The sequence below is a fragment of the Salvelinus sp. IW2-2015 genome, linkage group LG5 (genome assembly GCF_002910315.2).
Source record: "Salvelinus sp. IW2-2015 linkage group LG5, ASM291031v2, whole genome shotgun sequence".
NCBI classification, from domain to species: Eukaryota; Metazoa; Chordata; class Actinopteri; order Salmoniformes; family Salmonidae; genus Salvelinus; species Salvelinus sp. IW2-2015.
The window spans coordinates 6,087,893-6,099,776 of NC_036844.1; the positions used below are offsets into that span (position 1 = coordinate 6,087,893).

General features: G+C 43.7%; 1 protein-coding gene across 4 annotated transcripts in view; it reads left to right on the forward strand.

Moving 5' to 3' along the window:
- The first annotated feature begins 4,114 nt into the window (after positions 1–4,114).
- The window catches only part of LOC111963840 (divergent protein kinase domain 1B), a 32,280-nt gene continuing 24,510 nt past the window's right edge, over positions 4,115–11,884 (forward strand). The window contains exons 1-2 of one of the 4 annotated variants that reach the window (XM_023987389.2): positions 4,115–4,243; positions 7,612–7,746. In XM_023987389.2, coding sequence (XP_023843157.1) covers positions 7,690–7,746 — 57 coding nt within the window. In that variant the 5' untranslated portion in view covers positions 4,115–4,243; positions 7,612–7,689. Of the gene's footprint in view, positions 4,244–5,053; positions 5,141–5,344; positions 6,015–7,611; positions 7,747–11,884 lie in introns of those variants that run through there. The other 3 variants (XM_070443540.1, XM_070443541.1, XM_023987388.2) reach the window with 3 other exon arrangements.

Consider the following 11,884-nt stretch of genomic DNA (forward strand, 5'->3'; position numbering starts at 1 on the left):
TCCTTGTTCGACCTCTAGGTTTTATGGGTATTATGATTCATACTGTGGTACTCTATTCCTGTTACATGTATTTGAAATACATTTTAATTACTTCTGTTTATTTTGTCATTCAAGTTACACTGGGCTGAATTATACTCCAATGTATTTTCAAAATACAAACTACTTTACTATAAAAATGTTTTTTAGCAGTTCACATTTTGTGGTCCACCTTTCAAACTGCATTGGTATCAGAAGTCTGATAGCACTATGGATCGGTGTGATAAGAGCCACCGCTAAAAGAATGAAATATTAAAGTATGTGTAAAAATKTTGATAAATACTTTGTTGAATGTACTTAATATGTACTGAATGTACTTAATACGATTGTTATATGTTGTTGTCTCACYTAGCTATCTTAAGATGCATGCATTAATTGTTTGTCTCTCTGGACAAAAACGTCTGCTAAATTACTCAAATGGAAATGTGAAAATGAACAATTTCAAAGCAGTATTATTATAATGAACCCCCCCCCCCATTTTGGCAGTGGTGTAAAGTACTTAAGTTAAGCAAAAATACTTTAAAGTACTACTTAAGTAGATTTTTTGGGGGGGGATCTGTAATTTACTTTACTATTAATATTTTTGCCTACTTTTACTTCACTACATTCCTAAAGAAAATAATGCACTTTTTACTCCATACATTTCCCTGATACCCAAACGTACTCCAATTGACACACTTATCAAGAGAAAATCCCTAGTCATCCCTACTGCCTCTCATCTGGAGGACTCACTAAACACAAATGCTTTGTTGGTAAATKATGTCTGAGTGTTGGAGTGTGCTCCTGGCTATCCGGAAATAAAAGAAAACAAGAAAATTGTGTCATCTGTTTTGCTTAATATAAGGAATTTAAAACGATTTATACTTCGACCATTGATTCTTATTACTTTTACCCCTTTTTCTCCCCAATTTTGTGGTATCCAATTGATAGTTACCGTCTTGTCTCAATGCTGCAACTCCCGTATGGACTCGGGAGAGGCGAAGGTCGAGAGCCATGCGTCCTCCTAAACACAACACAGCCAAGCCGCACTGCTTCTTGACACAATRCCCACTTTAWACGTAAGCCAGCCACACCAATGTGTCGGAGGAAACACCGTACACCTGGCAACCGTGTCAGCGTACATTGCGCCCGGCCCGCCACAGGAGTCGCTAGAGTGCAATGGGACAAGATCATTACTGCCAGCCAAACCCTCCCCTAAACCYGGACGACGCTGGGTCAATTGTGTGCCACTCCATGGGTCTCCCAGTCGCGGATGGCTGCGACAGAGCCTGGACTCGGACCAGGATCTCTAGTGGCACAGCTAGCACTGGGTCACTTGGGAGGCCAGTGACCATTGATTCTTAAGTATATTTTAGCAATTCCATTTACTTTTGATACTTAAGTATATTTAATACCAAATACTTTTAGACTTTTACTCAAATACTGTAATAATGGTTCCCTGAGGTAAGGGGAGATAGAAGAGGAAGATTTGTACTGTGACTAATCTTTTCTGTTACATTTTTTTTATTATTATGTAATGTCATTCAATTTAAAATAACATTACAGGTTCGAGGTAGCCTGCAGTCATTGCATTCAGCTAATGACTTAGGCTGCTGATCTCACTCTCTAAAGATTTGGTAAATAAAGATTTGGTTAATTCTGTGTTTATTGGGCATGTGTTTCCAAAACAAAGCAGCTACCAACAATTTCTGATTTGATTACAAATATATTTCCAAAGCAAAACATAGCGGCACATTGAAAAATGCATTATTGCTGTTGATGCCTGGGGCCCAACTCAGGTTCAAACTCAAGTTATTTGTGATCATCTTAACATCTTCATAAGATATTTGTTGGGCTGTGCAGCATCTTATTCTCTCTCCCTTTCCTGTTCTCTCTCTCGTGGCTAGTGGTGACTGTTTAACAGTCTGATGGCCTGGAGATAGAAGCTGTTTCTCAGTCTCTCGGTCCCTGCTTTGTGGAACCTAGATGGTAGCGGGGTGAACAGGCTGTGGCTCGGGTGGCTGAGGTCCTTGATGATCTTCTTGGCCTTCCTGTGACACCAGTGCTGTAGATGTCCTGGAGGGCAGGCAGTGTGCCCCTGGTGATGCGTTGGGCTGACTGCACCACCCCCTGAAGAGCCCTGCGGTTGCGGACGGTGCAATTTMCATACCAGGCGGTGATACAGCCTAACAGGATGYTCTCAATGGCGCATCTGTAGAAGTTCATGAGAGTCTTAGGCAAGAACCTCACAAAGCCGAATTTCTTCAGCCTCCTGAGGTTGAAGAGGCACTATTGCGCCTTCTTCACCACGCTGTCTGTGTGAAGGGACCATTTCAGGTTGTTGGTGATGTGCAAGCAGAGGAACGTGAAGCTTTTGACCCTCTCCACCGGGGCCCTGTCGATATGGATGGGAGCGTGCTCTCTCTGCTGTCTTCTGTAGTCCAGGAGATATATACAGTGCATTTGGAAAGTTTTCASACCCCTTGATTTTTTCCACATGTATTTACATTACAGCCTTATTCTAAAATGGATKAAATTATTTTCCCTCTCAWAAATCTAAACACAATACCYCATAATGACAAAGCGAAAACAGTTTTTTTTACATTTTTGCTAATTTATTACAAGTAAAAACAGAAAAAAATGATTTACATAAGTTTTCAGACCCTTTGCTATGAGACTCGAAATTGAGCTCAGGTGCATCCKGTTTCCATTGATCATCCTTGAGAGGTTTCTACAACTAGATTGGCATCCACCTGTGGTAAATTCAATTGATTGGACATGATTTGGAAAGGCACACACCTGTCTATATAAGGTCCCACAGTTGACAGTGCATGTCAGAGCTAAAACCAAGCTATGAGGTCAAAGGAATAGTCCGTAGAGTCCAAGACAGGATACCAAAACATTTATGCAGCATTGAAGGTCCCCAGGAACACCGTGGCCTCCATTCATTCTAAATGGAAGAAGTTTGGAACCACCAAGACTCTTTCTAGAGCTGGCCTCCTGGCCAATTTGAGCAATCGGGGAGGAAGGGCCTTGGCCAGGGAGGTGACCAAGAACCCAATGGTCCCTCTGACAGAGCTCCAGAGTTCCTCTGTGGCGATGGGAGAACCTTCCAGAAGGACAACTATCTCTGCAGCACTCCACCAATCAGGCCTTTATGGTAAAGTGGCCAGACGGAAGCCACTAATTAGTAAAAGGCACATTACAGCCCACTTGGAGTTTGCAAAAAGGCACTTAAAGGACTCTCAGACCATGAGAAACAAGATTCTCTGGTCTGATGAAACCAAGATTGAACTCTTTGGCCTGAATGCCAAGAATCACGTCTGGAGGAATCCTGGCACCATCCCTACGGTGAAGCATAGTGGTGGCAGCATAATGCTGTGGAGAATTTCTTTCAACAGCAGGGACTGGGAGTCTAGTCAGGATTGAGGGAGGGATGAACTGAGCAAAGTACAGAGTTCCTTGATGAAAACCTGCTCCAGAGCRCTCAGGAACTCTGACTGGGGCGAAAGATCACCTTCCAATAGGACAACGACTCTAAGCACACAGCCAAGACAACTCAGGATTGGCTTTGGGACAAGTCTCTGAATGTCCTTGACTGGCACAGCCAGAGCCCGGACTTGAACCCGATCGAACATCTCTGGAGAGACCTGAAAAWCGCTGTGCAGCGATGCTCCCCATCCAACCTGACAGAGCTTGAGAGGATCTGTAGAGAAGAATGGGAGAAGCTCCCCACATACAGGTGTGCCAAGCTTGTAGAAGACTCAAGGCTGTAATCGCTGCCAAAGGTGCTAAAACAAACTACTGAGTAAAGGGTCTGAATACTTATGTGATATTACATTTTTTATAAATTTGCCAACATTTCTAAAAATCTGTTTTTGCTTTGTCATTATGGGGTATTGTGTGTAGATTGATGAAGGGAAAAAATACTAATAATCCATTTTAGAATAAGACTGTAATTTATCAAAATGTGGAGAGTCAAGGGGTCTGAATACTTTCCAAATGCACTGTATATACAATATATGAAGTAAACAATGCATTAGACATTCATACAATGTTCTGCATTTCCTCTCATACAGAAACATCTACTTTGATTTCGATCATGTTTGACTCACACATTTAGGACTGAGCTGAGGACACTCTGAAATGCATGTTGRTGGACTCCCTACCAGCACTCAATACATTCAGCGAGATGGACCTGATGGTTTGAGGTCTTCAGTACAAAGAGGTAAGCAAAAAAAAATGTGTATTGTTTATTTCGCTTGTACAATAAAATCCTTGTCAACTGTGATCTAAGCTTAACCAGATTTCATCATTTCTGACCGTGAAGAGACATGTCACGTTTATCCCTCTTATAAATCAAGTCGTTCAGGAGTCAATATGTCAGATTTAGACTACAGATATAACGGGATTAGTTGTGATAATCTAGGAGTGTAATCCAGCCCTGCCCGGCGCCTCAGGTCTCAGACCGGTGTATCTGCTGTTTGTTAACTAGAAGCTTTGAACCTGTGCCAGATAATTAATCCCCGAGTGACTACCACTACTACTGTTCTACTCAATCAAAACCTGTAGTTTTTGACTGAAGGTTTTGATCGAGTGGCGCAGCGGTCTAATGCACTGCATCTCAGTGCTTRAGSTGTCACTACAGACACCCTGGTTTGAATCCAGGCTGTATCACAACCGGCCGTGATTGGGAGTCCCATAGGGCGGTGCACAATTGGCCCAGCGTCGTCCGGGTTTGGCCGTCATTGTAAATAASAATTTGTTCTTAACTGACTTGCCTAGTTAAATAAACTAGAAAAATAAAATTAAAAACAGCCGTTTCAGGAGTTGGCAAAACAGCATTGAAACACAGCATTGATTCATTATGATTGTCTTTCACTGTCATTATTTACACAGTCAACATTGTATTGTTTTTATAAAATCAGTAGGTGCAGTAATCTGATGTAAATAGTTGCAGTGATATGATTGGAAGAAACCTCACAGGAAGTAAATGGCTGATTTATATTTAGGGATACTATACTACCTGCCGCCCCACTGTATCGTGGGGCAGGAGGTAGCCTAGTGGTTAGAGCATTGTGCCAGTAACCGAAAGGTTGCCAAATCGAATCCCTGAGCTGACAAGGTAAAAATCTGTCGTTCTTCCCCTGAACAAGGCAGTTAACCAACTGTTCCTAGGCCGTCGTTGTAAATAGGAATTTGTTCTTAACTGACTTGCCTAGTTAAATAAAGCCTTTTCTCTTCTCCTCATATAAAAAAGGAGGGGGTGTCTATTTATACCGGCGGTCTAAAAGCTGCGAATTGAGATTTGTGACTTCCCCTTTTAAAATAGCGCTCACATGAATCGCTACAACAGTGCTGTAACGGACGAGGGTTGGTCGATGGAGTCGGAAGGTGTAGCAGCGTAGCATATAAGAAAGCTACTATATTTGGAAAACGGGGTATCTAACGTTATACATTATTTGTTGAAACAGGAGTAGGACAGGATTTTTCTGCTGTCCTAATCGATGGCGCCTCGGCAGCTGAAAACGTGTGGCCAGAATGTCAATCTGCATGATCTGAACGAAATATCGCTGCACTTTGTATTTTTCCCCAAGGATGGGTGAAAGCTTTGGATCGGTTTTTATTTTCTGCAAAAATAATGGCGTGCTTGTTAAATAGGATGATGAAACGATGTCCTCTGTCTCGCTGACCTGACTCATCGCCGTCGCTCTGGACTGTTTTTGATTTTGTTTTTAATTTTCACAAAAGATCTTTGCCCCTCATGCAAATACCGCACGACAAATGCGAATAATACTGAATGGTATTTGGTTGAACGAGTGATGTCAGTTTATTGTGCTCAGACGGGAAATGCTTGTCTCAAGGATGTGACTCGACGGGAATACGGTTCAGTGATTTGCCATTCCAGCCCGGGCGCGTCCTAATCGCTCATGATGCACAGAGGTTTACGGAGACTCGTGCACCTGGTGCTGTTTTGCCCTCTGTCGAAGGGGCTGCAGGTGGGACAAGTACCTGTGATTTGCCTGGGTTTTTGTGCCTTAGGCCATCAGATAATTRCCCATTAAGAACTCTCTCTGTATAATTAGGTAGGCCTAATAACACCATAAACCAGTGTGTGAATTTTATTTTGGCTGAACAAAGGTGAAAACAGGTTATTTGCCTTGTGGACAATGAGGTGTTATTGAATATCAACGTGGAAAGATTTGAGCGATATAAATCTGTGGTATTCATTTTGGAGATGGATGCACAAGCCTCCGTTTTTGGCTGCGGTCATGGCGCATAAACTGAATGGTGGCTTGKCAAGTTGCATGAAAATCGAGACAAGTTACTTCCCCCAGAGCACATGGCTGCACATAGGCCTACTTCACTTATGTATCAAAAGTTATTGTTCATATGTCATATTCATATGACAATCAACCCGTTTGAGAAGTAAAAGAATGGTGCCAGGAATGGCAAGGCTAGTTTCAAGTTTCACGTTTTTAATGTCACATGCACAAGTACAGTGRAATGCCTTTCTTGAAAGCTCTAAACCCAACAGTGCAGTGATCTTTAACGCTGTAATACTAAAAWTAACAAGGTAGAACAAAAACACGAGAAATATCAAATCAAATGTATTTATATAGCCCTTCTTACATCAGCTGATATCTCAAAGTGCTGTACAGAAACCCAGCCTAAAACCCCAAACAGAAAGCAATGCAGGTGTAGAAGCATGGTGGCTAGGAAAAACTCCCTAGGAAGAAACCTAGAGAGGAACCAGGCTATGAGGGGTGGCCAGTCCTCTTCTGGCTGTGCCGGGTGGAGATTATAACAGAACATGGCCAAGATGTTCATAAATGACCAGCATGGTCAAATAATAATAATCACAGTAGTTGTCGAGGGTGCAAGAAGTCAGCACCTCAGGAGTAAATGTCAGTTGGCTTTTCATAGCMGATCATTAAGAGTATCTCTACCAAATAAGGAACATGAGAATAAGTAAGCATACTATATACAGGGGCAGTCAGTTTCAGTAACATATTTACTGTGTGTGTGGGGGGGTAAGGTGACGAGCCATCAGGATATATGATAAACAGAGTAGCAGCAGCGTAGATGATTCTATGTGAGTGCGTGTGTGTAGAGCCATTATTAATGTATGTGCATATTATGTGTGTGTAGGGCCCTGTCAGTGTGCATAAAAACAGTGCAAAAAAATAGGTTAAACTCAGTCTGTGTAGCCATTTTGTTACTTATTYAACAGTCTTATGGCTTGGGGTAGAAGCTGTTAAGGAGCTTGTCGGTGTCAGACTTGATACACCCCTACCGCTTGCCTTGCGGAAACAGAGAGAACAGTATGGCTTGGGTGGCTGCAGATTTCTTTGCACATGAGAAGGTTCAACAACAGGGAATCTGTTAAAAATAATGTGTACTTTGTTAATATCCCACTCTGGCACGGCACAACATAACAGTAAATACAGGTGCCAATGGMCCAGTAAGTTAGAGCATGCTGCTGGCAATAAGTTGATTCCCGCGTGGGCCACATACAATGCTGACACTTCTGTAAATCGCCTTGGATAAAAGCATCTACTGAATGACCATGGTCTCTTCCTCTCTCCCATGTAGAGTCGTCTCCCGGTGTTAAAGGTGAAGTACCTGCTGCTGGCCTGGTTGGGTATCCTGGTGGGCAGCTGGGTCCTCTACATGCAGTATGCCTCCTACTCCGAGCTCTGCCGAGGACATGTCTGCCACATGGTCATCGTAAGTATGAGTGTGCTCACAAGATTGGATAGCTTACTTTCTAAATGTAATCCATAACAGTTAATAGTTACCTGTCCAAAATTGGAATCAGTAATGTAACTTTTGGATTACCTTCTGTTACTTTTAGACTACTTTCCCCGAAAGAGGCGCAGGTTAGTATCTGACACAGCAACAAAGTTATAAAATCTGATTTTAAACTTAACCCTTACCACACTGCAAACCCTAATGCCTAACATAACCTTAAATACATGTTTGTTTTCATACATTTTTACAATATAGCCAATTCAAGTAGTCTTACTCCCATCKGCTACGGAGAACGTGATCACAAAGTCGTCCGGAACAGCTGATGCTCTCATGCATGCCACAGTGTTGCTTGCCTTGTCTGGTAGGCTCGTGTCACTGGGCAGCTCATGGCTATGCTTCCCTTTGTAGTCTGTAATAGTTAGCAAGCCCTGCCACATCCGAAGAGCGTCGGAGCCGGTGAAGATTCAATCATAGTCCTGTATTGACGCTTTTCCTGTTTGATCGTTCGTCGGAGGGCATAGCGGAATTTATTATAAGCATCTGGGTTAGAGTTCCGCTCCTTGAAAGCGGCAGCACTACTCTTTAGTGCAAATGTTGCCTGTAATCCATGGCCTCRGTTTGGGGTATGTTTTTTAAACATTTTTTACATTTTTTATTTAACCAGGTAGGGCAGTTGAGAACAAGTTCTCATTTACAACTGCGACCTGGCCAAGATAAAGCAAAGCAGTGCGACACAAACACAGAGTTACACATAAACAAATGTACAGTCAAAAGCACAATAGAAAAATCTATGTACAGTGTGTGCAAATGTAGAAGATTAGGTAGGTAAGGCAATAAATAGGCCATAGAGGTGAAATAATTACAATTTAGCATTAACACTGTGGTGATAGATGTGCAGATGATGATGTGCAAGTAGAGATACTGGGGGGCAAAAGAGCAAGAAGATAACTAACAATATGGGGATGAGGTAGTTGGGTGTGCTATTTACAGATTGGCTGTGTACAGGTACAGTGATCAGTAAGCTGCTCTGACAGCTGATGCTTACAGTTAGAGAGGGAGATATGACTCCAGCTTCAGTGATTTTTGCAATTCGTTCCAGTCATTGGCAGCAAAGAACTGGAACGAAAGGCGGCCAAAGGAAGTGTTGGCTTTGGGGATGACCAGTGAAATATACCTGCTGGAGTGCGTGCTACGGGTCAGTGTTGCTATGGTGACCAGTGAGCTGAGATAATGCGGGGCTTTACCTAGCAACGGCTTATAGATGACCTGGAGCCAGTGGGTTTGGCGACGAATATGTAGCGAGGGCCAGCCAACGAGAGTGTTGSAGGCTATTTTGTAAATGACATCGCCGAAGTCAAGGATCGGTAGGATAGTCAGTTTTACGAGGGTATGTTTGGCAGCATGAGTGAAGGAGGCTTTGTTGCGAAATAGGAAGCCAATGTAATTTTGGATTGGAGATGCTTAATGTGAGTCTGGAAGGAGAGTTTAGTCTAACCAGACACCTAGGTATTTGTAGTTGTTCACATATTCTAAGTCAGAACCGTCCAGAGTAGTGACGCTGGGCGGGCGGTTGCGGGCAGCGATCGGTTGAAAAGCATGCATTTAGTTTTACTAGCATTTAAAAGCAGTTAGAGGCCACAGAAGGAGAGTTGTATGGCATTTAAGCTCATTTGGAGGTTTTGTTAACACAGTGTCCAAAGAAGGGCCAGATGTATACAGAATGGTRTCGTCTGCATAGAGGTGGATCAGAGAATCACCAGCAGCAAGAGCGACATCATTGATATATATAAAGAGAAAAGAGTCAGCCCAAGAATTGAACCCTGTGGCACCCTCATAGAGACTGCCAGAGGTCTGGACAACAGGCCCTCCAATTTGACACACTGAACTCTGCCGATAAGAATGCGGTGGTTGACAGAGTCAAAAGCCTTGGCCAGGTCGATGAAGATGGCTGCACAGTACTGTCTTTTATCAATGGCGGTTATGATATTGTTTAGGACCTTGAGCGTGGCTGAGGTGCAACCATGACCCGCTCGGAAACCAGATTGAATAGCGGAGAAGGTACGGTGGGATTCGAAATGGTCGGTGATCTGTTTGTTGGCGTTCAAAGATTTTAGAAAGGCAGGGCAGGATGGTTATAGGTCTATAACAGTTTGGGTCTAGAGTGTCTCCCCCTTTGAAGAGGGAGATGACTGCGGCAGCTTTCCAATCTTTGGGCATCTCAGACGATATGGAAGACGTTGAACAGGCTAGTAATAGGGATGGCAACAATTTCGGCTGATCATTTTAGAAAGGGTCCAGATTGTCTAGCCCATCTGATTTGTAGGGATCCAGATTTTGCAGCGCTTTCTTAACATCAGCTGTCTGAATTTCGGTGAAGGAGAAGCGGGGGGAGGGCTTGGGCAAGTTGCAGCAGGGGGTGCAGAGCTGTTGGCCTGGTAGGGGTAGCCAGGTGGAAAACATGAGCAGCCGTAGAAAAGTGCTTATAGAAATGATTGATTATCATAGATTTATCGGTGGTGACAGTGGTTCCTAGCCTCAGTGCAGTGGGCAGCTGGGAGGAGGTGCTCTTATTCTCCATGGACCTTACAGTGTCCCAAAACCTTTTGGAGTTAGTGCTACAGGATGCACATTTCTGTTTGAAAAGCTAGCCTTAGCTTTCCTAACTGACTTTGTATATTGGTTCCTGACTTCCCTGAAAAGTTGGAAATCGCGGTGACTATTCTATGCTAGTGCAGAACGCCACAGGATCTTTTTGTGCTGGTCAAGAGCAGTCAAGTCTGGGGTGAACCAAGGGCTATATCTGTTCTTAGTTCTACATTTTTTGAATGGGGCATGCTTATTTAAGATGGCGAGGAAAGCACTTTTGAAGCGCAACCAGGCATCCTCTACTGATGGGATGAGGTCAAAATCCTTCCAGGATACCCGGACCAGGTCGATTAGAAAGGCCTGCTCGCTGAAGTGTTTTAGGGAGCGTTTGACAGTGATGGGGGTGGTCGTTTGACCGCGGACCCATTACGCACGCMGGCAATGAGGCAGTGATCACTGAGATCCTGGTTGAAGACAGCAGAGGTGTATTTAGAGGGCAAGTTGGTCAGGATGATGTCTAAGAGCGTGCTCATGGTTACGGATTTAGGGTGGTACCTGGTAGGTTCCTTGATAATTTGTGTGAGATTRGGGGCATCTAGCTTAGATTGTAGGACGGCCGGGGTGTTAAGCATGTCACAGTTTAGGTCACCTAACAGTACGAACTCTGAAGATCAATTCACATATGCTGTCCAGGGCACAGCTGGGGGCTGAGTGGGGTCTATAACAAGCAGCAATGGTGAGAGACTTGTTTCTGGAAAGGTGGATTTTTAAAAGTAGAAGCTTGAATTATTTGGGCACAGACCGGGATAGTATGACAGAACTCTGCAGGCTATCTCTGCAGTAGATCGCAACTCCGCCCCCTTTGGCAGTTCTATCTTGTCAGAAAATGCTGTAGTTGGAGATGGGAAATGTCCGAATTTTTGATGGCCTTCCTAAGCCAGGATTCAGACATGGCAAGGACATCAGGGTAGGCGGAGTGTGCTAAAGCAGTGAATAAAACAAACTTAGGGAGGAGGCTTCTGATGTTAACATGCATGAAACCAAGGCTTTTACGGTTACAGAAGTCAAAAAATGAGAGCGTCTGGGAAATGRGAGTGGTGCTGGSGGCTGCAGGGCCTGGGTTAACCTCTACATCACCAGAGGAGGAGTAGGATAAGGGTACGGCTAAAGGCTATAAGAACTGGTCGTCTTGTGCGTTCGGAACAGAGAGTAAAAGGAGACGATTTCTAGGCGTGGAAGAATAGATTCAAGGCATAATGTACAGACAAGGGTATGGTAGGATGTGATTACAGTGGAGGTAAACCTAGGCATTGAGTGACGATGAGAGAGGTTTTGTCTCTTGAGGCACCAGTTAAGCCAGGTGAGGTCACCGCATGTGTGGGAGGTGGGATAAAAGGGTTATCTCAGGCATTTTGGGCATGCCTGGGGGCTCTACAGTGAAATAAGACAATCACTAACCAAAACAGCAATAGACAAGGCATATTGACATTAGGGAGAGGCATGTGTAGCCGAGTGATCATAGGGTCTA